The sequence below is a fragment of the Tympanuchus pallidicinctus genome, unplaced genomic scaffold (genome assembly GCF_026119805.1).
Source record: "Tympanuchus pallidicinctus isolate F22 unplaced genomic scaffold, pur_lepc_1.0 scaffold14, whole genome shotgun sequence".
In the NCBI taxonomy this organism is placed as follows: domain Eukaryota; kingdom Metazoa; phylum Chordata; class Aves; order Galliformes; family Phasianidae; genus Tympanuchus; species Tympanuchus pallidicinctus.
In genome coordinates, this window is record NW_026294659.1 from 14,208,946 (window position 1) to 14,235,754 (window position 26,809).

General features: G+C 39.8%; 1 protein-coding gene across 9 annotated transcripts; it reads right to left on the minus strand.

The window, feature by feature from the left end:
• Positions 1-914: 914 nt before the first annotated feature.
• On the minus strand, positions 915-25,629 carry KCNJ15 (potassium inwardly rectifying channel subfamily J member 15). 9 transcript variants are annotated; one of them, XM_052673832.1, is made up of 3 exons: positions 25,450-25,629; positions 5,560-5,876; positions 915-2,744 (listed from the first exon to the last, which is right to left on the minus strand). In XM_052673832.1, exon 3 carries the CDS (start codon positions 2,726-2,728, stop codon positions 1,601-1,603), a length of 1,128 nt encoding a protein of 375 aa, XP_052529792.1. In that variant the 5' UTR covers positions 2,729-2,744; positions 5,560-5,876; positions 25,450-25,629; the 3' UTR covers positions 915-1,600. The 9 variants fall into 9 exon arrangements, with proteins under 9 accessions (XP_052529792.1, XP_052529789.1, XP_052529790.1 ...); XM_052673829.1 differs by having other exon boundaries at positions 25,241-25,629; XM_052673830.1 differs by lacking the exon at positions 5,560-5,876.
• Between the last annotated feature and the right edge of the window lie 1,180 nt (positions 25,630-26,809).

Genomic DNA, 26,809 nt, shown 5'->3' on the forward strand with positions numbered 1-26,809 from the left:
CACCTAGTCCAATCATCAGCCCATCCCCAGTGTAACTACTGCCCACGTCCCTCAGTGCCACATCCACATGGCTCTTGAACACCTCCAAGGGACAGTGACTCCACCACCTTCCTGGGCAGCCTGTGCCACTGCCTTGACACTCCTTCTGAGAAGAAACATTTCCTAACACCCAACTTGAACCTTTCTTGGTGCAACTTGAGGCCAGTTCCTCTCTTCCTATTGCTATTACCTGGGATAGGAGGCAAACCCCTACCTGACTACAACCTCCTTTCAGCCATTCTTGATAAGGCTTTTGTTTGCCAGAGTTTTCACAGAATCAAAGAATAATCTCTAGAACTCATAAAATTGCCAAAGTGATGCAAGTCAAAAATAATTTCTAGGTCTCATTAGAAAGCTGATCTACGTGGAACATACATATTGTGTTGCATTGTCGTTGCTGACAACAATATTGCATGGATATCACTGCTACCTGATTTACTACCCATAATCTGACCACTGTAGTGATCTGCTGAGATCCTTGGCAGTGTTCTGAACATACCTACATATGTGAAGCACTCAACTTTTTCAGCATCTGCAAGGTCCCGCACCCCCTCCCTGTGCCACAAAGAGATCAGGAGCTGCTCAAACTAAATTCCTTTATTAGTGGAATGGTTTTAATAGACCAAAAATGAAATGGATGAAAGGAATGCTTGTCCTTTATGGTTGCCAGAAAAAGTAAATATTGTCTACAGACATAACACAGATTTCTTTTAACCAAATTAAATATGGTCTATAGCAAAGCAAGCAATCTGTAGAAATGTATTGTTATGCTGCTGTTACAAACTATTTACACTGGATAAAAAACGGGTGTCTCAAAGCCAGCTTTAACTCTAGTTGATTACTATTACGATTCTGTATATCTTGCCCTTACCTCCTTTTTGTTTTTTTTTTTTTTTTTTTTTTTTTGCTATGAATCAGCCATTAACAAGGTTAAAAAAGTGAGTAATCACAAAACACGTTCTGTGCAACAGAGAAAGAGAAATCCCTTCCAGATCACCCAGCACAACTACTCCGTCACTCTCCTTCAAGATTTAAGAAGGAGTTTGTCCCTTCCCTGCAGGCTCTTCCCATGGTTGACAATTTGTCTCCCTGATTTTCCTCACCAGGAATTCCTTCAAAGATAAGACCTGGTATGAAAATTTACATTTTAAGTAGATATTTTTTTAACAGAGCACATATTTTTTTTAGCAGTACTATGTGCTGTCTCTGCTCACAGTAAAAGTTCGTCAAATAAATATTTGAAGGAATCAGCACTGTGCATCCAGTTTCACTTTCCAAACAGAAAGTGGTGTGTCTGCTTTTAGCGTTGGTATGAGACAGACACTTGATACAAATCCAACTTTGCTAAGATCATGAACAAAGAAATCCCACCTAATTATAAAATACTTGATTAACAACTCAGCCAAACAAAGGGATATGTTTACTCTACGCCAAAGCTATTTTCTGAAAAAGTCTTCACCACTGGTTTTATAATAGACATACAGTACAGAAAAAAATGTTTGTTTTTTTTTTTTTCTTTCAGGTTTTGGAAAGAATTTAACAAGATAGTTTGTCCATTCAATCAAACATTGCTCTGCTGTAACAACATCGTTCTTAGTTCCCTCTCTCTTTGATCCTCCTGCCTGTATTTCTCCTCTAATTTTTGTTTTTCTGAGTCCATACTATAAAAAGAAGAATCTGTGCTTCTCCTAATCTTCTCAAACTGACTGAAATCTGCCACATACTTTCCATTTGGAGAGAGAGAAACCACAGGCACGAATTCATAACCCCAGTGGATCTCGTCAGGTATGTAGGAAGTCCTGCTTTGACAGACAGCACTGGTGGACTCCACTGTGGCATTCAGGAGCACCACAAGCTCAAAATCCTTATCCTTGAGATTTTGAGGTGTAAGATCTCTTAAAGGGCTGCTTTCATCCAAAATATGGTAGAATGTTAAAGGCAAAATGAGAAATGGGCTTTCTGAAGAGGAGTCAACATTGAACTTGACACTGGCTTGATTAAGCAGGATTCTCTCCCCTTCTTTGGTTTCGTATGTCTGAAGAAGCTTCCCAGAGAGCTGGCACTGTATTAGAAGGCTCTTCCTCATGTTTGCTACCCTGATCACCAGGCAAAGTTCTCCGTTGTGTTTAGTAATGACAGCACAGTGGCTGAACTTAATAGTTTCTGCCCTTTTTTTAGGTCTTGCAATTTTTGCCAGAAATGTGCCTGTGATGAAGATCTCAATCAAGGTGGTGATAACCAGTTGGGCCACAAGCAAGAAAATGGCATGTGGACACTCCTCTGTAATGAAACGAAATCCATAGCCAATGGTTGTCTGTGACTCCAGAGAGAAGAGGAATGCCCCTGTAAGAGAGTCTACATTCTTGACACATGGCTCCCGCTTTGAGGTGAACTTGTTTATTTCTAAGTCTCCGTGAAGGAATGCAATGGCGTAATAGATAACTCCAAAGAGGAACCAGGTCATAACAAATGTAGCAGCAAATAAGGTGAGTTTGTACCTCCACTTCATGTCTATAACTGTAGTCCACAAATCTTGAAGGTAGAGTAGGTAAATGCCATCAACTTTGTCTATGCGCACATTGCTGTGACCGCTTTTGGACATCACACGGGGCTTGTGTGCCTTGAGCGCAGTGCTGATGCCTCCGTTAACCAGTGGAACACGGGACATATTAATTTGAGTGGCTTCCATCCTCACTGCTTCAGTCCTGAGGAGAAAAGAAAAGAAGACTGTTACTTAATGAAATCAAATAACAAAATTTGTTCTGAAATGCATTTGAAAGTGTTGAAAAAGGAGAAGGTACAAGCATAGAAGGTACAATCTGAACGCATGAGTAGTGAATTAAAAGAGCTGGAATATAAAGTTTCTCCTGTAAAATAGCTGACATTAAAAAGAACTTAGTATTATATATTGTCAGAAAAAAAAAAAAGAAAAAGGAAAAAAAAAAAAGAAAATATTCTTTGATTCTGGTGACTGCCAAATATGGAGAAGTAGATTTCTTTTCAAATAGCCTGCAAAAGAAATTTGATCAAGCTGAAATTTTATGTTAGTACTTTATTTCTGTAAAATACATTATTTTTTTCTTACGTTTCTTTAGAGAAGAGGCTCTTTTTAACTACTGCAAAAGTTTTCTTTAGTGCCCTGAAGAGAGACATCTGATCGAAATTAAAGTCGCGTCAGTGCTTGGTTTAGAACGCAGATCCAGCACACCACCTCTGTCTCTTCCTGTGACAGAGGCAAAATGAGCCAGACCAGCTTTCACTCTGAACAATTAACTTCCACAAGTGATTTACTCAGTCGGATCTGATTCCTTGTCACAAGCCTACAACTAACCTACAGGGAAACAAAGCAGACCTGAACACATCAAAGTCGAGTTTCGGAAAGGAATATTTACACCTGAAACGCTTCAAAACTGTTTGTACTCTATAGCACTCTGACTTCAAGCAGTCTAAGGAAAAAAAAAAACGGCAATTCACAAAGTCAGCATTCTTAGCTGTGGGCCCTGACCTGTGCGAACCCAGCAGTCATTGGACCACCCGACTTCTGAAGTTTGTTTATTGTGCATCAGTCCGGATGGAGAGTAAGTGTGAGGACACTCAGAACTGAACAAAGCCCTCAGAGTGAAGCAGAACAGTGCTTGTGCCAGTTTGATGAGGCAAGTAACAAAAGCCGGCTTGCAGGACTAGACAGTGGTTCATAGAGCAAGGACAGTCCATGTTACAGAAGTTTCCAACAACAAAACTTCCTGCTGAAAAAAAAACCAAAAAAAAAACAACAAACCAACAAAGCAAAAAAACATCCCTTGCATCCTTTGTGTTTTGGCAGGTCATTCAAAAAGCATTGTTTTGTTCCATTGTTTTCTCAGAAAGAGCCCTAAGTAAGTGAATCGCTGCTGTGAACCATAAAAAAAAAAAAAAAAAAAAAAAAGAGAGAGAATGTCTTCCTTATAGCTACTTAAAAGAAATTTGCAGGAAATACAAGATATATTTGTGGTACAAACATGTGCCAGCCCAGGACATCAGCATAATTGCTCACTGAAGTACCTTTCCTGTTATGTCAATTAAAGAGAATTTTTGTATGACTATACCCATCACACTGTTGCAGGTTTTCTGGGAAAGGGCAATTAAACTTAATGCCCATTAAGACCAGTAGCTCATTGCAGTTTGGTATTATCACCAGCGTTTCTCTTCCATCATCCAAGAGCCGTTGACATGTACATGTATACCTGTATCTATAAGAAAGGAATGTGTCAGTGATCCCAGTAGGAGATTCCTTATGTGACAGTCAAATCAACACAGCATGCACAGCATGTCCGGATAGTAAACAGGAAAAAACCTTCAAGTGATCTAAAAAAGAACAACAGAAGGAAATGGCGGTGGGGGGGAGTGGGGTTAGGGTGGGAATGTAACTGCTTTTTAGATAAACTCCAAGTGGAGCGCTACTGTCAATGTGGTAAATGCACATAATCTCCAATGGGAAATCTTTTAGGAAAACATATGTCATTTAGTGAAGAGGCACCTTTTCCCACACTGAGCCTTACTCTGGATAAGCTACCGACATCAAATGTGTGAAAAAGTCCATCTCAAAACAAGTATACCTCTTCCTCTCAAGATCACTTCCCCGTAGCCATTACTTCCAGTCACAAACATTACTACGCCCCCTGCTCAGCCTACCTGGACCGTGCTCCTGGGACCACGCTCCCCAGGGCTGCTGGCTCCTCCTCCTCTGGAGGTTATCAGGACAGAGGCAGCCAAGACTCCACCTTTCCTCCTCAGTGCTACAGCTGTTGGGCTTGAGCTGGTGGGGCAGGAACAAGGCTTACAGTCTTGGCTGAGAGCAGAGTTCATTGATTAGGTTCAAGAGTGGCCCAAGGCAAGGGGTACACAGGCACTCTGCACACTGCACTCACTGTACATCTACTGTGTCCTGGACACATGGGCTTCCATATGCAAGGGACACTGGGCATGATAAGCTCTGCACTACAAGTGCTGTGACACTGATACTTCCTTGGTGTGCCAGACTTGGCAGGGATACACTGTACTGTTCATCTGCAGCATCATTAAGCTCTATGTTTTCAATCCATATGATAGCCTGGTAAGATTTCTTCTCTGTGCCTCTTCTTTTCCCTGAAATGTGTTGTTCCTTCTCTGGGAACCCTGACCAGAGAAAATCCTGATGTTGCCTCCTACCACACTTCCAGAGCTAGGAAAATGTACCTAATATGACAGATAAGCCGAAGTGCTGTAGCAAAACAGTTCTTCCAAGAAGACAAGGAATAGAAAGGTAAATTGCAAGGCAAATCGTGTTTCCCGGGAACATGCCATGCCTGGCACGTTCCAGACTGTGTTTCAATTCAAAACCAAAGACATTTTTAGCTGTGCTTCTTTAACATTTCCATGCACAAAGTCAGTCTCCCTGTGTAGGGATAGCATGGCAGTTTGAAGTATGGCTGTGTCAGAATTTCCCTGTCATCTTTAGTATTCTTCCCAGTCTGTATTTCTGTATGTGACAAAGCTACTTGCCTTTAGAGTGATTTCCTGAAATGGATTCCAGCCAATTTCTGGTGCTTTTTTTGGTTGTAGGATTTTTTGTTGTTGTTGTTTTTACTTCCCTTATTATTATTTTTTTCTTACATCACTTTTTCCTGCGTGATCCTAAATTCTTTTAGTGCTCTTTTCCTCCCCCGAGAAATTCATGTGAGTTTCCTTTCCTTGCAGAGGTACTTCCCTTCTTCTCTGCCGCACTGATACGGGAAGAACGGATCTGTCATGTTGCCTCTGAGCAGCACTGCCCCTGCTGAGGCCCTTCCTTATCACTTACAGCAGCCAGCAGGAGTCATCTGCGGGAAGAAATTGTGGTGAAGCCAGAAGTGGAGTAAAACCAGGCTACAGAGATTTCTCCCTGCCATCCACTTCCCCACTACCTTCTAGTGAATCAACCAGTGGCTATCTCCAAAAAAAATGATGAGTGGGTTTTTGTATACGTAAAACACACAGCATAACATTTGCATTGCTTTTTCTTGTCCCACCCCTTCTGTAGGCACCTCAGATATTCCATGCCTTAACAACTCTTCCCAGAAACTAAGTTGAAAGATTTTAGTTTGTTTTATTTCTACCATTCTCCCTCTAAGTTAGAAAGCACATCTACCACAGTTATGCAAGTAAACTAGTCTGAATAATAGTAGTAGTATATATTTTGAAAATAAAAGAACATTTTCTGTCTGTTAGCCAGCTGATTTTATGCCGATAAATTATTTTTTGTTACTTAAAAAAAAACAACAACAACAACAAACAAACCCTAAAACTGTAGCTGCAAATAAAAGTGAATTGAAGTACATTTAAGTAAAAAGATACTTTATGGGAGAAAATGAAGTAATCTCAGGCTTGTTTCACGCTCTCATGTCCTGTGGATTACCTCCTTTCCTCATGAGCCCTTTGGAACTGCTGAAGGAGACTCCCCATCACAACACATGCTTGTAAGGGAATTTAGTACAGACAAAATCAATAAAACACAGAACTACATACCAAACCACCAACCATGAATACCTTGATCTGAAGGTAATTTCAGCAGCCAGGGATATAACAAGTACATTAACTCTGCTTCCAGAGACCGCATTATCAAGAAGTGAAAGCCAGCTTGCATGCACAGAAAAATGTTCCTGTTGCATGAAGCCAGATCTGCTTGTGCAAGATCTCTTTTGGCAGACACAAAGGATTAGAAGTGTACAGGAGCATGACTTGTTCAAACGGCCTCAGATTTTTTTTGTTTTCAGATCAGATATGCTTTGCCACTTGAGCAACCCCCACACTCCCCTACACACTTCATTGCCACTCTGACACAGGGCAAAACTTGAACTGTTTTCTCAACCAGCAAAAACCATTAGCAAGATTGGCATTAACAAAAAAAAGCAGTGCTGAGGAAAGAAAACATTGAAAAGCAATACACAGTCTTCAGATCTTTCCTAGGTATGATGTGGTTCAGTAGGTTAAAAAAGTCCTTCCTGAATTCTCAGTGCTCTGCCTAGCAATACCCTTCTCTTTTTGGGCTGTGTGAGCTGTGGGAGACACGAGGTTCTGCTGTGCAGTCACCAATCAGAAAAATCCTCCTCTGTGTCTGATTTCTGGAACGCAAAAAAAAGAGAGAAGGGTAGTAGCAGTGGTTATGAAAGAATGCGTCAACTCCTCTACCAGCTGCCACTGCAGTCAAATAGCCTGAACCCTTCATAAAAGAGCCATTCAACCCGGGAAATGACCAACATTTACTTGCACAACAGAAAATGGTGTTAGACTGGGAATTGATCATATTGTGAGTGACGCTGCCTTTAAAAAACAAATCATAGATCACAGAATCATAAAGATTGGAAAAGACTTAAGATCACCCAGTCCAACTGTCAGCCCACTCCCACCATGCCTACTGACCACGTCCCTCAATGCCACATCCACACGGCTCTTGAACACCTCCAGCAATGGTGACTCCATCACATCCCTGGGCAGCCTGTGCCACTGCATCACTGCTCTTTCTGAGAAGAAATATTTCCTACTACACAACCTGAACCTTTCCCAATGTAACTTGAGGCCATTCCCTCTCATCCTATTTCTGTTACCCGGGAGAAGAGGCTGACCCCCACCTTTCCATAACTTCCTTTCAGACGATTGTAGGGAGTGACAAGGCCCTCCCCTGAGCCTCCTCCAGACTAAACAATCCCAATTCTCTCAGCCACTCCCCATGAGACTTGTACTCCAGACCCTTAACGGCTTCATTGTCCTAAATGAACTCTTTTTGATTTTTTCCACAAGACCAGACCACAAGAACTGTAAATGTAAGCTCAAATCAAGATCAGCTCCTGACACTGTGCATTTAGGTCCATACACCTCCTCCTGGCCACTCATCAGCAGAGAACAACCCTTGGATGGTAACACTCAGGAGCAGGTGACAGTGGTGGCACAGCAAAGCCTGCCCAGAGGCCTGAGTGCTGCAGATCTGATTGCACTGGAGGTTTAGGTTAATGGTATTGTGTTGGGGCTAGGGGCATGCTCTCCATCACTCACAGCAGGTCCAGGGGAAATCACTGACAGACCAGTATTAAGAAAATAAAAACCCAAATGCATCTCTTTCTCTCCTAGGCTGCCTGCCTGACATCTGGCCATATAAGATGAATTTTAGCTGAAGAAGTCAGGGTACACTGTTGCTTAGCGAGATTTGTACAGGAATCTTGTTCTTTCCAGACGCAGGATGTGAGGCTTTGCAGTAGCTATTGATTTACACAGATGAGCCTTCGAAACTACACTGATGCAAGAAATAGGAAAACAACCAAGTAGGAAGAACAAAGGCAAGAGATTACTCAAAGCTTATTGAGGTTAACGGAGAAACTCCCAGTGATTTCACAGGTCTCCTAATCAGGCCTCCAAACAGAGAGAAAGCATAAACCAATATCTTCCCAACAGCTAGTGCACTGCTGTCTGTTTTTCCTAAAACCTGCCCTCCAGCCTCTGCTGCGGGTTCTGCAGATATACAGGGGACTTGGCCATGCACGGCTTTCCACCTGGAAACCCTCAGGTACACCGAAGTCTCCTTTCACAAAGTAAGTAAACTGATCAGTTTCTGAAACTTCTTTTTTTTTTTTTTTTTTTTTGTGCTTGATAATATGGTTTATATAATGCAGCTGGAAAAGAGAGAAAGGTTCACCAAAAACCTGTTCTGCTCTATTATTTCTAAGAACGTCTTTTCTTCAGTAGTGAAAAATTCAGGACTGTTGACTGTGTCTCTTGCTGGCATATTAATGCTTCAAACTCTCTTTTTCAAACACTTCATATCACAGGTAAGCATTCAAAACTTGCCTCCGATGTGATGCTTTTCCCACCCACTAACCCTTTCCCTGTTCTTTCTGTGCAAATCTTATGTGGCTCTTTCTACATGAACAAGTCTAAACAGACTTTCATGAACTCTTTTTTTCCATTTCTATGGAGTTAGGTGCCAGAATTACTCTATGAGGCTGACAGGAGCATTACTTTTGCATTCTGTTTATCACACTGATACTCTGTACTTCCATGCCGTATTACTGAAATCCTCAGTCAGCTGTAGGAGCATTAGGTACTTCTCAGAAAACACCTCTGGCACAAGTAAGCATCTCAGCAAAACCACACAGGAAAGGATGAGCTAAAGAGAGGATGGGAGAAATCATAGGATGATTTGAGTTGGAAGGGACGCTTAAATGCCATCTGGTCCAACTCCTCTGCAGCGAACAGGGATACCTACAGCTAGATCAGAGTCCTCAGAGCCCTGTCCAGCCTGGCCTTGAATGTCTCCAGGAATGGGGCACCCACTACCACTCTTGGCATGCCTTATCCCATATAGCAGTAGCAGTCAGTTCTGGCACCAGGACTAGAATATCAGAGATCCTAATACCTCCTACTGTCCTGTTTTCTGGGATGCCTTTGGGGGCTTTCAGTAGCTAGACTCTGTCTCCTTCCTCCATGATATAATCTTTTCTATAAAGGTATGTCTCATTATTTTGTTCTCCCTCCTCCCCTCTTTCCTGCTCTCTGTGAATAGTTCAATTTAGTAATGTTTACAGTGCCATCATAGAAACGTATAGTTGTAACTGCAGAGTTGTTTCTCACAAGACAGCACACTAGTTTATGTTCCTCATGTATCTCACTGCAGGTTCACAGCGCCTATTCCTGACCTCTCCATTACATGACTGTTTTTGCAAGGGCTTCCATTTTTGCAAAGTTTCAGCTGTTTGGGATGTTTCTTCAAAACTGGTTGCAAGTGAGCACGTATTTTTATTACTTTGTTTACTTAATGTGTCAGTCAAAATGAAAAAGCCATTTCCAAAGCCAATGCCAAGAAAATATAGTTTGGAATTTTTCTATATCCATGTTAAAACAGTTTTGGTGTCTTTTTCTTCAAGGATGTTAGTGTGTATGCACTCTTCAGTGCAGAAACTGAGATGCATGCTCTCCATGGCTAGCTGAGCACCCTAACAGTTTGGCCAGAGAGTAATCTCGATGCCTTCTTGCTTTCTGGCCTTTTAAATTTGCATTTGTGCAGTTGAGTGTCTTCACTGGGAAGTGTAGAGTCTCCATCTCCCTACTTCCATATTAGTGAACTCTTGTGCAAGGGTGAAAACGAGGGAAAAACTTGCCTCAGGTGCAGGGAGGAGTCTCACCCCCACCTCCTTCAGCGGTCGGATTTTGGAACACAACTGCAGACTGGGAGTGGGGAGAAGCAGAGCAGAGGACACACTGAGAGGAGGTTGAATTCAAGCCAAGTAATGTTTCAGACAGAAGGTAAACACTGAGCCTTCTGGTGTCCTACAAGGCACACTGTGGCATGCCCAAACACATGACCATTGGGCACCCATCAAAATGAGAGCCAGAAATGGAAGCACCTGCATGCTTGAAGCACTTCCAGCATAAGACAGAAGCTGGGCAGAGATTTTCTGGAGAATACTTTTTCACTTAGTCAACTAAGGCCTACCTAAGTCCTACTTAAGCACTTAATTCCTGTTTTGGGAACTAGCCCTTCCCAGGCTAACTGCTGGAGCTCCTGTGAGAATGTGCTTTCTGACGGCTCCCAGTCCCCATTGCCTCCCCCTTCCCTCTGTGAGTACAGGCTGGATGGTGCATTTCCCAGTGCACTTGATGGTGGGAAGGCTGATGCAGAAAAGGCAGACAGAAAGGCTCTGCTGCTCTTCTATCAGATTTCAGGCGGTTTTACAGCTTGCCCGGAGGCATAATTTACCTTTGTTATTCATGTTTATGTACAACCTGGTATAAATCTCCTAGGAATAATCTTACTGTGTAAGCTCATGTGCCAAGACTGTTTCATGTTTCTGTACACAACCAAGCAGTAACTATGTTTCCTTCCAGAATTTTAGTCATATGGTGGTAACTTTATAACCATGCAGAAAATACTGAGCCAGAACTTGTCCACCATCAACATTGCTAAGTCTTACCAAGCTTGCAGGGAAGGGAGTCACCTCTCAGGTCAGCTCAGAGCACAGATGTACAGTAGTGGGTTACCACCTATGTTTGCTGTGACTGTCATTCCCTGCTCACTATGGGCTGGCCGTGTCCTTGTTTTCTTTCACAGAAGGTAAAGGGCAGCACCTTGGTTTCAGCCCCACCAGTACTCACCCACTACTTCACAAGTTATCATAGAATCACAAAATATCCCAAGTTGGAAAGGACCAATAAGGATCATCAGGTCCAACTCCAGGCCCCACACAGGACCACACAAAAATCAGACCATATGTCTGTTAACAAATGCCTACTCCAGCACACAATAATTGTAGTATTAATAAAGTTAAACTCAGAGCAACAGTATTGCCAACCCGCAGATGGTTTAAGATGTGCTCATTTTGCTTCAGATGTGAGGAAGGACTTATGAGACAGAAAGCTCATCTAGTTTCTTTTCTTATTTGCTCATTTGTTTGTTTATTCTCCCAATTCATTTCTTGGTTAATAAAAATCTGGTCTCATTTAAAAACAAACATGAAACCAAAACCAAAAAGCCACACTTACTGTAGATTTCTAATTTAAATTGTCAGCAGGTGGCTGAAAATAAGTAGTAATTTTTCTAGTCATGGTAACACAAAAGGCAGGGAGAAAAGTTAGCATTCTCCTGATTGTTCATAAAAGTTGGCAAAAATGTCTTCAGTCTGCCTTCCCTGGGGCCATTTCTTCCCATATCTCAGCAGGGAAATATTTTCAAATTGTTTGGAGTCGTTTGTGCCTCTGATTCCTGTCTTGAGCTACAGGTACCATTAGACTCAAACACAACTTGGTATGCCAAGTCCCATTGCCAGCCTTGTCTCATTCTGATGAGCAAGGGCATTGGCTCCTGTGTCTATGTTAACTGTACAGTACAAATCAAGAGCTCTCTTTTTAATCACCATTTGTGATGCCAATTCACTGTACTGTATCCCAGTCAAGTTGGGTTTTGTTTTTGCATTAGTCATAGTGCACCGTGGCTCTCATAGCTCAGTGTAGGTGTGGCAAGGAGGTGAGGCTCCCTGCAGAGTGTCAGGCTTCTGCTATGTCAGAATTATTTCATGTGATTTCTGCATGTGAAAGCCACCTCTCTTGTAAACCACAGAACTTCTTTAGCTCATAAAATCAGAGCTGATGCTGTTGGAGGAATGACCTCAGTACCTCACAAAATTAAATTAAATTAAAATGTTTGTAGTTTTCAATCTCTATACAATCACTAAATCTCAAAACTTAAATATCGGTCTATGAAAAGAATTTTCCATTGAGAAAATCTGCTTCTTTTAAATACATACAAGATTCATTACTGCTGAAAATCATATTGGGGTTGCAAAAGGCAAGGAAGCAATGGAAAAAAACTGTTGTACTCAAAGGTCTTGTTTAAATTTTGATCATCTAAAGCCTGATGTGGATAGAATCAAATCTAACTGGGGAAATAACCCATCCTGACCCAATTGGAGGATGGCCCATATTTCAGCGAAGATTATCCCTGGTGACCATTTCTGGGTTTCTCTTCCTGTGCAGTGTGGTATTGTACTGCTTCATCTATGCTTAGCAGAGTAATCTGTTAATTAAGCCAGATTTATGGCTTCTTTGCTGGACCAGAACATACAAAAGAATCCAGCCTTGAGATTTTTGCAATAATACAAAAAATATTTCCAAGAAAGAGGGATGGGTTTGTCATGGTTTCATCTTAAAACTCATTACAAGTTCATTTTCTCAGGAAGTTGTTTGGTTATGAAGAATTGTCCTACCTGTGCGAACAAGTTCATGCAATGGAAAATGTTTTCAGAAAGTGATTCTCCTCAGTGCTAGCAAAATGCAGCCTCTCTGAGACAAAGTATGCACTTCCCTTACCCTAACCTAGTGATTTTTAAGTTAGGCATCTTTCTCTCATAGACAAAGCACAGATGATAATACTGACATAGCAGATGCACACAGATGCATACAGATTACTTGCTTATTTTTTAATAGAGCATTGCTTTGTTGTGAATTACAAAGTCCGTCCATTATTCTTTTTGAGGTGCGCAGAAGCTTCAAAAGTGTTCATCTCTACTTCATTTTCTACTCTCTACAGAGATTTCAAATTGCATCAGGTACGTATTTCCGCTACTAAATTAAACAGAGAACAAGTTCTACTTGATCTCTAACAAATGTTTGATAGCTACTTAACAAAAGATAAAATAATGCAACTTTTAAATGCTGAAAACAAGATTGTGGTACTGCCCCTAAAAACCAAGATGTGATATTTCACAGTCAAATATGTATGTGTCCTTATAGAGAAATCACATGGTCATTTCCACTGTTTAAAACAGTACTTCATGGTATGTGTGTTTGTGTTGTCTGTTCTGTAAATCACAAGCAGTAAATACAAAGTACTGATCTGGGAGCTTTTGGTGCATCTATAGTCAGTAGTGAAATCCTCTTCATTTAGATGTGTTTCCTTTATTGCTGTTGTTTCCCATAATAAAAAATAAGCTTCTGAACAGCATGTATCAGAAGCATCTGCAATGACCAATAACCACAACCTGTGACTATGTCCTTGCTCACTGAAGTCTCCCTTGAGTTTTGCCAGCTCTGCGCAAAGTGGCACAGCAAGTTCCCTGATTGGGCACTGGTGTTCCCAAAGGGCTCATGCCTTAGCACTAGTTCCTTCTCGTCCTGATCCTGCAGCAGTCCCCAGACATGAGCTGACTCCTCACCAATCTAGTTGAGGATAGCCCTACACCCCAGGGATGACACCAGTAGTCACAGAGGTCTCATACACCTTAAAACACTGCACTGGTATATAAACCAAGGGCTTTCACCTGCTACTTTGGAGTGGTCAGGGACAAAGTAAAAATGCCAATTGCACTTTCATAGTGATACAGGGATATGTATTTTCAGTATGTCCAAGAGTTTAACTTCATGGCAATTTCCTTTCTATTTTTTTTTTTTTTTTCCCTGACCAATTCATGGATGTGGTTAATTTAAGGTTTAAAAGCTTTTTCTCTCTCACACACACACACACCCATATATGTTTTCCACTGGAGTCTGTGCTTTTTCCTAGACCCACCCAAATTCCAGTACATAGCTCACTTGTGTGCCAAGCTTTCTCTCCATGCAATGAATGGAAAAATACCCTTTTTTCCACTTCTGCACATTTTGGGGAGAGGACAGACAGAGAAGAGGGAGGAAAGGTCTCTTGAGTAATTTAGTTATACCTGCTAATTCAGAGCAGAAACATGAGAGAAAGAATCCTCAAGGGATTCATGGGAATACTGCAGATTGGGGTGCATGGGAGCTGATCCCTAATGCTTCCTTGAGACTCAGAGCTGCAAATGTGGAATGCTAAGGAGATTTAAACACTAATAGTGATAAGGTAAAAGCAGTGTAAGCAGGTAGCCAATATATGTCTCCTTCTACTCAAATGAAGTGTTTTGGTAGAACTCTTCTGTGCACTGATATTTTATGAGATGGATAAAACTAATTCAAAGTTTAATAGTGAGATATATTAGCATCTTTTATATTGAAATGATGATTTTCAGCTGTTTTATTTTACTTTTTTTCAGGCCATGAGTATCTTGATGAAAGTGGTGGGCTGAGAACAAAGGGATCCTCTTCTCACCAGTAGTAGCCTTGTAGAGAAAAGGCTGCGGGGCCAACACTGTTCTACTCCTGTCTATGCTTTCCCTGCTAAAAGGGCACCATTGTAGCTCATGGGGTGATAGGCCATGGGGAAATGATCAGTAAAGCTGCAGTTCCATCACTCTATTGCATCTTCAGGGTGAACCTCACAGCCATAATAATATGCAAACACAATGCAAGCCCTTTTTCATGGCACTCTCTTCCATGTGGATTCTCTGATGTCCATTTAAGGCTAGTCCCCCTTGATTTCTTCTTCTCAGTAAAGGCATCAATAGCATCTCTTGGGCTTACAGAGCCACCTACTACTACCTACTTTACTTTCATAAAGCCTGTTGGAACATCATTTCTGAAGCGTCTGTTCACCTGCCAAGTTAAGCTGAAATTAGCCTGTGGATTTAAATACATGGGCTGTATCCCTTAGCTGTGAGGGAACAGAAATGAAATTAAGCTAGATTAAACGCATAGCCTTTTGCCAAAAAATGCTATCATTGTACTGAACTTAACTACCACCGTTAAACTGTGAAAAAAAATGATTTAAAACTATACATTTTTTTAAAGAAAAAGATGCTTCCTGAGTTATAGCATGAGGTTACAGCCCTAGATTGTACGTCTTGCAGATAAACTGACAAGGAATCAGAGGGAAAATAATCTTTGTTTTCCTTGTTGCTTTCCCAAATTACTCAGCCCCTGCCAATTTCCATGACACAGACCCCTCAGTCTGCTGCAGAGACTGTGGCTTCTCAGGGGGAGGAAATAGCATAAATGTACTGGTGCACGTCAGTGGTTTTTCATTTTCTTGCCAAACCAAAAATATCAAAACAAAACAAAGAAAAAAAATACGCTGAGGTTGAACCAAAAAACGCTTTTCTGGCCTTTTTTTTTTTTTTTTTTTTTTTTTTTTTTTTTTTTTTTTTTAAGCTATTCTGGACTGGAGACTCTGTTTAAATCAAAATTAAACCTGTTATTTTGATTTTACATTTGTATAGATGTGTGCGTGTGTCTAATTTAAATCATGTGAGGAACAAGCTTTTGCTTTGCTCAAAAGATCAAATATCTAACTTGCACAAGTCAAAATGATTTTTTTTTTACTTTTCAGAATTGTTTTCAGACTTCTTCAGTCTGAGAGTCAAAGTTAACATGAAAGCACAAAATCTTTCATCTGATCTTATGGGCATTTTCAGCTGAAAAAGGCTTTTGGAGGAAGAATCCCTCATATCTGGAACTGTAAAGGCCAACTGGATTTCCTGGTGGGTTCAGTGTGTACAAGTGTACAGTAAGTTACTGTGTTTCCTAGCAAAAGACAGCAGAAGCAATGCCTGTGCACATTGCTGAACTCTGGGAATTTAGCTGTGTAACTCACAAGTCATTTTCATTTGTTCTATAGCTTCTTGGAAACCTCTGTGAAAGGTCTGTGTTGTTACATTACAACATGCTGAAAAAAAAAGAAGCAGTGATAATGTGCCCAAACAATAAAAAAGCCCATGCTGTGGTGTTCAAAGTCATTATGCTTCCTTATGCTCAAAAGGGGGCTATTTTGCTTGTTTATTTACACATACCTTATCTTTATGACTGCCCCTTTATGATCCCATGTCATTTAAAGTGCTCAACAATCTTTTACAGTTGGAAACGTGGGAAAGCCCAGCTTTGATCACTGAAGTAATTAGACTGAATAGGACATTTTTCATGTTCTATTAGGAATAGTTTCCTAAAACATTCCATATACCACAAACATTTTTTGCTTTTTTTTTTTTTAATTCTACAATATTCAGCAACTTCTACCTTACTTTTTTGTACATTTTCCAAATGCTACAAATTTCAGAAATCACTTTGATGTTTTCCAAGCAGTCTGATTTCCGTTAACAAAAATTACCACCATTCCCCCAGTACTTTCTGTTGCCTTGCTATAAGGCTTGATGCACCAATGAAAATATAGCCTAGCTGTGGAGTCCAGGCATAAAGAATAACTTGGATATGAGGAAATCAACTACATCTCCCATAAGAGATCATTCTTTCAGTGGAAAAATAAAACTTTTTGATCTCTAATATCTTGTACATTTCCTGTAATATTTATTTTTTTAAATACTCAGTTTTCATTGAAAAAATATGCTGTAACCAAACAGTAGTCACCTGTGCGTCATTTTAGTGCTATTGACTATTTTGTAGACAATTGTTAAAGATAACTGATTGCAAAAGTAACTAATCATGACTATGGATATACCAAATTCCAATAGCATATTTCAAATGAAGTTAAGATTTGCCATTGTTAGAAAGTCCCAGAAACTGTGACTTAACCAATGAGCAGGTTAATGTCAATGCCATGGTGAAACCCTGTCAAACTCATTCTTTCCCAAAGGACATATTCTGCCAAGAGTGCTGCTTCTGCTCCACTCACTGTATGCTTCAGACTTTTGGTCTGCAGGCAGCTTGATGTCATAGCACCTCCAAAATCTTCACCTCAGTCAACCACAATTTCAGTTCTTTAATTAGCCCTTTTCCAATAAGAGCATAAGCCTCATCTATCTCATGGATATGTCACTCAAACTTCCAGCATCAAAAAAATGCATTTCTTCTCTACTATTTTGACTGTATTTTTTCCCTTCATTAGTGGAAACATCTCTTCACATTAAGCCTTATCTTTTCACAGCTACTGCCCTGGTACTCAGAGCTTATGCCTTGGGACATTTGTTCCCTTTATGTTTAGGCATCAGATCAGCTCACTGCTATCCAAACAACTCCTTGAAATGCACTTTTTTTGAGAAAAATTCCAACTTTAATAAACATCTGCTTGTCATTGTGTTCACCTAGCAAGTACCAAGTCTGGATTGTATCATGCCTCACTTACTGTTAGATCTGAAATAATTTAGAGCAGATCTAAAGTTTTCCTATTCTTTGTTCAGCTCACTGCAAAACATTTTGTGGGTGGACCTACAGTATGACAAGAAATAACGTATTCAGATTATGAACTGTGTTTTCCCTTAGAATTGATAACGAATGATTTGTTTTCAGGGAGACATCTTTTCTTCAGGAAGGCTCTGGCTACCTTGGATGCTTCCTCTTTAACTGAGTTATGTCTGAAATAAACTTGGAGATTTGCTTTTCTTAAAGTTTGCTTGGAAATTTGAGATAACTAGAAACCTGTCTGTGAGACAGTAGTTCAAACTTGGTTTCCAAACATCTACCAAACTGAGCCATTTCTGAATGAATGTACTGTGAGATCAATTGTTGGGCTTTTAGGTTGAAATATTTCTCTTTTCATGTTAGCAATCTGAAAGGTTTCTGTGTAGTCCGAGCTAGTCCTCTCAAAGCACCAGCATCAATGGAGAGTTGGACACCTGCACTCTGTCTGTCCCTTCTTCTTCTCTGCCTGGTAGGTGCCCTTCTCCCTGCAGTGCCCTAAGATCTGATCCCAGAATTCTAACTTTTACACAGCTGACGGTTACTTTATCTTGCACTTGCAAAGCAGGTCCTGAGAAGTGGCAAGTTTATTTCTTGTGTGGAAATCAACAGTGTATGCAAAGGTACACCCACACTTCTTAGAAGAACTCTGTTTACACATATAAATTATATAATACATATGCATATCTTAAGTTGGAATATCCTAAATAAATATATGTAAATCTAACTCATACTGATGAAGCTTTTCAGGTTAAATCCCATGTCAATTGTGTGGAGTGGAACCTAATACAAGATTAAATAAGCAGGTGCACTGTTTCTATCAAACATATAGCTTAGTTACTATAAAAGAATGCTTGTATTGAAACAGATGAACAACATTCATCTGTAAAAGCAAACTATCCAGGAATTTAAAACAAGATACAGGGATCTGTCTGCTCTGTTTTACAGGTTCTTGTCACTGACAAGAAATGTGTCAGCTTGCTTGTTGATTTCATCAGCTCATACACTGTTGCCATGTCTCTTACCAAAGTGTGCATTCATCTTGCTTGATCTGCAAAAGATTTCCTCATACATACCTTTGCACCTTCAAAATGATGTCTGGGTCTCCATGAAAGTAATCAGCTCTGCTTTTTCATACTAATGTTCTACATCTAATGTTGTACATCTTTATCATCCCTACTACCATTTTTCACCACCAGTTCCCTATTTATAATGCTGCTCAAATATACTCCTGCTTTTTCCAATGCCTAAGGTTCCAGTCAGCCAAACAGAACTAGTAACAAGGTGAAGAAGAGACTAAAGCAAAGTCATTCAAAGCAATATCTTGTCTTAAGGTGAGCAAAGCTTAAGAACTGGACCAGTTTATTTCTGTTAGAAGCACCTGGAATTTTAGGAACTTGGCAAATTCGAAAACTTTGACTGCTCTTCTCTTCTGAGGCTGGGGAATGAGGATCAAATCCTTTTCCCAGCCTTTTTTATGGATTCTAATGTTAATGTTTAAGCTCATGTAGTAATTATTATAAGTAACATGCTTAAATCAGTTTCTAGAGAGAACACAAAGGTTATTGACTTCTGTGACACTTTCAGTCTTTAGGTAACAACTTGAATGGTGCCTAAGTTTCTTAAGATCATTTAGAGCAAACAGAAGTAAAAGCTTTTCCTTGAAGACTTAGTCATTATTTAAAAGTTCTAAAGATGTAGTGCAGCATTTTAAATCTCCCCATCTTACATTTTCACTTTTTGCCAACCAGAAATATATCTCCAAATTCAGATTCTCACATCTACATGTAATAGGAGAATGTACCACTGTGGTCATTCCTCTGCACTGTTTTATTGGACTTCGGCCTATAAACACTATTGAAATAATAGAGCATGCTCCCTATCACCTAAGACCTTAGGTAGAAGAAGGATATTTACTATCAGTAAGTACAATTCTGTGTCATAATCAAGTCATAGTTTCGGATATTTTATTGACAGAAAAAGAAATCAACACTAAATTTTGGATATTATTGTTCCAAATTTGTTGTGTGTCATATGTTATATATATGAATATAATGTGCACCTGCAACAATAGAACTGATCAGGAGTGAAGTTCAAGGATAAGGCATTCATAAAAACCTGGGGTGAAACATCCATAACGTTGTGGTCTGTACTGAGGAAAGGGAGTGAGGTTTGTAGCCTGAAGAAGGCTCACGGAATTAGCTCAGCAAGTGTATGTGGAAAAATAAGGTACATTATTAGGATTCCTGGCAGTATGACAATTACTGTGTGACACCACCAGTTGAAGATCACCTTCTGGCTTATGCATTTCCCAGAACAGGGTTAAAGAGCCACAGCGTGAACAAGAACCAGATCTGAAGCCTTTTGTTTGCCTATTATACATAGACATTAATGGCATTGTTAGCTTTCCCACACCTGCCTAAGTTGTGCTCATTCACCTCTATACTTCTGGAGGCATTTTACATTGCAGAACATTTCAGTCTTTGATTCATTTTTTATGCCTTGACAAGAGCTTTCAGCACCTTTTAGATAGCATATTTCACAATAGGTAATCAACATGCTGAAGGCCAGCACCCATAGTGAGCTGATGTTCACTATGTTAATTTATAACTCACAGATGGATTCGATACTGGTTAATATCTTTGTAGGCATAAACAGTGCAACTGAGTGCTCCTCAGCTAGTTTGTGGGTGACACCAGGCTAAGTAGTATAGCTACAACAGAAGGAAGATATGCCATTTAGGGGGACTTTAACAGGCTTGAAAAGTAGGCCCACTAGAATCAAATGAGGTTCAACAAGTCCAAGTGCAAGGTGCTGCATGAGGAACGCAACAATCCCAGACCTGAGTACAGACTGGGAGAAGAACTACTTGAGAGCACCCCTTGCAGAGGACTTGAGTGTTCTGATGGACAAAAGGCTTGATACAGTCCAGAATTGTGTATTTGCAGCCTCAAAGGTCGAATTGTATCCTGCACAAGAGGGATGGCAAGTGAGGAGAAGAAGGGGATTGTCCCTCGTTGTCCTCATCAGGCTCCATCTGGAGTACCGCATCCAGGCCTGGGACCACCAACCCAAAAGAAGATGTAGAACTGTTGGAGCAGGTCCAGAGGAGGCTGGATGATCAAAGATGATCAAAGGATTGGAGCACCCCTCCTGTGAAGACTGGCAAAGGGAACTCGATTTGTTCAGTCTGGAAAGGCTCTAGGAAAACCTCATTGAAAATTTCCAGTACTTATGAGTGCTGGACTTATAAACACTTATGAGTGTTTATAAACAGAAGGGAGCCTGACTTTTTGCACAGGCAGATAGTGGTAGGGCAAAAGGGAACTGTTTTAAACTAAAAGGAAGGAGGTTTAAGTTAGATTTCTTCCTTATATCTCAACACATCAGAGGATGTTGAGGCACTGGCATAGGCTGCCCGGAGAAGTTGTGGACCCCATCCCTGGACGAACTCAAAGCCATCTTGTTTGGGGCTCTGGGAAGCCTGAGCTTGTGGATGGCAGACCTGCCCATGGCAGGGTGGTTAGAACAAGATGATCTTTAATGATCCTTCCAACTCAGCCATTCTGTGATTCTATTGCCTTTTGACCTATTCTTAGCTAAAGAGAGGTTGTGATTTAAAACCATTAAGCCAGAAACAGGCCAACCATCATGTACCATCAACGCCACCAAGTATACACGTTAATGAGCCCCAATAGGGTAATAAAATAAAATGCTGCCTTAAAAGACTCAAATTTTTTCCATCATAGACTTTGCATGTTCATGAATATTTTGTCGTTTGCCCAAGAAGATTAATTAGAATTTTGAGTGTTCTGTATCAAACATCTCCTCAAATGTGTTGATATATCTTTTTGTGAATGAAGACTAGCCTTGCTCAAATGCTGTGAAAGTCACAGAAAGCACACCTTTTATCCATTGCTGTACTAACTGTGGTTGGGCTGTTTATTGTGGAGAGAGAAGACTGTTGATAAGTTGATGTTGAAGTGTTTGAGAAAGGAAACTTTCTGGAAGCATTATTGCTAGATAAGGTTGCAGGAAACTGAAGCCTGTTTGCTTGGGTGAAAGGTAGGACTGTGGTTCAGAAGAGAACAGCTGGCCTAAAAATTAGTGGGAGTAAGGACAGGAGTAAGGGTAAGAATCTGAGTAGGACAATCATTAGGCAGAAAACAAAAAACACTTAAGCAGTTATGAATGATCAGAAAATTACAGAAATACCTTTTGTTGAATTTTTTCTTTTTTGGTCAGGTTGTGTAATTCAGGTGAGTATAAAGGGAAATTTTCCCCTTTTCTCTTGATCAGTTCATACTAAGAATATTCCTGTGAAGTCATCAAAGCATGTTTGCCATTTGTTATATTGTTTCATTACAGATTACGATAATTTATTCAACAGGCAAATATGTTTATCATATAGCCTCAAAAGTGCCAGTTTTAGATAAGGAAAAGTTCAAAGTGTACAATGAGAGAGGTATCCTGCAAGCTACAGTCTAACCAAGAGTGAATCACCTCAGTTAAAGCAATGTAGATTAAATTAATCTAATCAGGCCATACCATTATTCCAGTTAATACTTATTTTACTTTATCACTTTTGATTTATGAAGAAAATGTGGCATATCTAGTCTCCCTAAGCATGGACAACTCTATCTGACAATCTCTGTGAGAAAAACAAACCTGTAAGGAATCAAATGAGGTTTTAAGAGGCACTAAGCTTCTGTTCCCAAGCTTTATACTACTCCTTTATGTTAAGAGTCAGCTAAAATGCAGGATAGCCTGAAGGTCAAATTGCAGGAGCTAGTTTGAACTGAGTGGAATAAAGACATCTTTAATCAAGAAGCCACCTTGGGAGTCAGTAGAAAGGCAGCATACTCTTACCTGGGCAGACACAATGTGGGGAGAGAAAAGGATTTGTAACATAATGTCTAGATTGAAATGAATTACTGAAAAATTAAAGGATAGTGGTACTGACCACCGACACCAGTGAAGCAAAAGGGATCACCTGAGTGTAGAGGTCAAGAGGATTCTCAAGCCTAAAAGCTTGAAAGGCTTCCAAGTATCTCCAATGGTGTTTGGCAGACACAGGAACTGCATAGCACCACAACACTTCCCTGAGATGTATGCTGGGTCCAACCTGTACCCTAGCAGTATGATTTCAGCCTTTCACCATAGACAGACAAGGTTTGCAAAGGGATCCACTGGAAAATGGGATTTTGTTCCCCTTGGTAAAAATTACTGCAGATCCCAAAACATATGTCTACCCTCTTTCTGTCCAAGTGTTTATTTTGCCCAGTAAAGGACGATAATACTTAGAACATTCATGTTGTCTCTTGTTACTTTTCTGCCTAAGCATGACTCCTAGCTTGCCATGAACCTCAGAGCGTGCCAGTCATACAAACACAGTTTCATACTCAGGAGGTGAGAAAGATGCTGTGGTTATTACTCGCCATTTGTGTTCCTCCATCCAGCCCAATTAGTAATATATCCACTGTTTTTGGCTGCCATACATGTGCATTTCACACCATTTGAACTAAACAGATTTAAAATGAGCAGGCAGTATAATTCATGCACAGCCAATACAAGAGAGTTTCCTGTTTCAACTGTGCCCTGTTGCTCCCAAAAGCACATATGCACTTTATGCCAAGCTATTTACCAAATTAGTGAAAAAAAAATACACTGAGTGCTAAAATGCGCTTCAAGCCTATAGTAATTCATTCAGATAAGTCATGAATGTTGTCCCATTCCAAGGGGTTAGGAACAGCTTGGCAGGAAAGTAGTTTTCAGATATTTAACATTTAGTGCATTAACTGCTCGATGCACCAGCCAATATTTTTTTGTTATTTTTTGGGTTTTTTTTTTTGTCTTTTTTTTTTCTTATGTTTATATACCCAAGATAGCCAACAAAGGTAAAGAATTTTTCCCTCCATATATTTAAAAAAAAAATTTTTTAAAAGGAAAAAAAAAAAAAAAAAAAAAAAAAAAAAAAAAAAAAAAAAAAAAAAAAAAAAAAAAGAAAGAGAAAAGAAAGAAAAATATCATCTTGTAATTGGTTTTCCTGGAAGCAAGCTGAATCAAAATTTATTTCAAAAATGTTCTGAGGTTCAGCATGCAAAACAGTTAAGTTTCTGTTTTTCTTGGCCCCTCACAAGAGTACCATCTGGTACTTCACAGCTTTGGTTTCTACCTGTTCCCAAAGCACACAGCCTGTCCATGTAACAGTGTGTCTTAGGAGGAGGAGAGAGTAATATTCCAGACTTCTTTAGTGAAATTTGGACAAACAGAAATTTCAGCTCAAATCAGGGCTATGTGTTGATGACTTGTTTGTTTCATTGCGTGAGTAGCCAGGGTAAAAATGAACTATTTGTTTTCATTTGAAACTCTATAAAAAGTAACAGGATTGAAATATTATTGTATGTATGCTGGAAGACTGAAGCCCAAGTCATCTGCTGCTGTTTTTGTCTCTAGGCCATGCCTCATTTACCAGGGTGAAATTCTTGGGGAAGTTTTTGGTCTCGTCTACACTCTGCTTTACAAAAGCAATGCCAGTTTGTACTGTATAACCAGCTGCACTAAGTTACATTCCAGGCTTGCTTCCCCCCTTCTGTAAGCTGATTACTAGAGTGCAGAGAGCATAGTAACATTTTACAACGAAAAAAATAAAGAAAACTTATCTGTAGTAGCAAGTTTTCCCCTTTTCCTTTTAATTTTGAGAGAAGAAATCACAGCTAACAATATCACAGGGAATACAAACAAAAGGTTTGGCAGATAGGTACTCAGACACTGTAATCAGAAAGACCCTAGCAATGCCTTTAGCTGCAGGACAGCTAAAGGCAAGTGCGGAAACAAGTATAGTTGAAAAGTAATGTAGATCCTCCTGGTTCACAAAGGAAAACCAGCTTTTTTTGTTCCTTTTTTGCAGCAGCACATCACGGAGAAAAAAAGGAACTTATCTGTAAATCTCTTTAAAGCATGATCTCTATGAGAAAATAAAAAGGAAGCAAAAACAAGCTACACTGAAGTAGAGAGCAGTTTTCAGCACGGGCTCGGACTCTGATTACTGAGGATAAGACAAACCTGTTGTAAACAGTAATGCAGTAATGTGAAGACACATGCAAAAATTGGAAGAAAATGCATGATGTTCTCCAACTCCGACATGTTTACATTCCTTGTAGCTACCACTAAAAACTTACATAATCTTTTCTTATACAGATAGGTAACGAGGACTGGATAAAGTTCTAGGCAAGTTTTCCTAGCATGTTAACTAAAACTGATTTCTCTGAAAAAAGATACAAGAACTGGCTGAAAGACATTCAAAATATACAAAAAAGCCTCAAAATGCTGTGTATTTCTTTAAGAAAAAGTGTCTGACAGGCAAATACTTACAAAGTTAGATCCAGCCCCCCTGCCCAACACACAAAAATATCAGTCACATGCATTACAAACCTTACATTCAGGAGCTTGCACTAGTAGAAAGACCAAACCAAGACAGCTTTTCTTTATCATTGCTAAACTGCTGTATCTCCAAGTTCACAAGAAGATGTAAGCTTATAAACAGATTTTTCTTCTGCAGACAGTTTCTAAATTCTGAAATGACTATAACAAGAAATAGGAAAATAACCTACTCATTAGCTTTCATTTCCAGACAGTATCCACAGTACAGTTAAGCATGTATGCATTTCTGACAAATACCTCTTACCTGTAAAAGAGCAATGTTCAGATTCCTTACTAGATGTTATCGTCATGACAAGTCAAACAATCTTTTTTATAAAAGGTTGAATGTCTTTTCAATAAAGCATGTGTGTATAGTTTAAAAAAACATTAAAAAAAAAATCAAAACACCATCAGAGTCTCCCTTCCCTCACTGTCAGTCAAAAACAAGTTGGAATAAGTCTGAGTTGAAATTACCTGAATAAAGAGACTGGAGAGAGAGAGGGAGGAGAGGGAGGGAGGGGGAAAGAGAGAGGAAAAAAAAAAAGTCTGAGAGGAGATTCAGTGATGTCAGCAGTATGTCTTAAGGAAATCTACAGCTGAGCCCGGCAAACTTTATAACTACATAGCACTCAACACCCAGTTACGTGGTAAGTAAATACCTGCTTAAAAGGAAACTGATGTACTTTTAAAGAACGTCAGTTAATCTTTGAAGAAACTTTAGCCAAGCTGATCAAAGTCCCTTAAAGGCCTTATTGCCTAAATAAATAAGGTTGCAAGTGGTTGTATAACACTAAGAGCAAGAAGAATTAAAAGACAACATTATTGATTACCATTTTCCTGTTGGCAAAAGGAAGGCTGAAACTCATCTGATATACATTTGTACCAGGGTTGTAATGTACTGAGCTGCAGCAGCCACAGATGCAGCTAAAATCCCTGACCACCAAAGTTTCCAGTCTGTTTAACCACGATGCTCTTCCTCTTTGATGATTAATTCTAGGTTGGCTTCAGTGCCTTTCTGCTCAAATAAGAGTAGATGTAAAAAACACAGATAGTGCTGATTAGATTAGGGGAAAGTTGGGTACCTTAAGTAGAATGAGGAAGAGATGCAAGTTCTTGCCTGTATACTGCTGTAGGTACCATACTAGTGTTCAATAGGATTTCCAGAACAAAATGAAAAGAGCTGCTGTGAAAGGGAAGACAATGCAACACTAGAAAGACTAATGTTGTTGTCCTTGGACATCATTCTTCTGTGTCTATATTCCCAGAGGTAATTCTTCCAGGAGCTACGTATCTCAACAAGCCTGTCCAACACAGTACAACAGCATCACCTGCAGAGCCATCTCACAGCACTATGATGCCAGGTTGCTTTAACTACTCCCTTATGCTCAGGGGAAAGAGGAAATCAGCCCAGGGTGAACAGTTTACTAGCAAGATTCTGCTCAACTGAGACTCATGGAGAAGACGTTAGCAAAAGTAAAATCTCTCCTTTCCTCTGATAACAGCACTGATAATCAAACATTTATTAACAGCCATTATTAATGTAATGATATGCAACCATAGGAAACTAAAGGATGGAATTCTGCTGTCATGTGGTCAAGTATGTAGGCATTCAGGCAGTGCCAGTAGGCAGCAGCTGTTTTGCATTTAAAAGGACAACAGTTAGATGAGATTTTTTTCTTTCTTTGCCAGAGACTGAGGAATTTCACACGACTTGGATTGTTCCCCAAATCCATGAACCTGTTACACTGGTATCTCTTTCTCTATATTTACTATGATGGAGATGGCAACAGCTCCTATCAGTTTTCATTATAAAATAAATGTTTGTGAATGGATT

Bases quoted from the DNA above. Each gene is read 5' to 3' on its own strand.
- KCNJ15 (XM_052673826.1), bottom strand. From the start codon at position 3,192: ATGTCTCTCTTCAGGGCACTAAAGAAAACTTTTGCAGTAGTTAAAAAG. The intron at 2,745-3,124 runs GTAAGAAAAAAA...TTTTCTCCTCAG, and splicing joins AGCCTCTTCTCTAAAGAAAC to GACTGAAGCAGTGAGGATGG.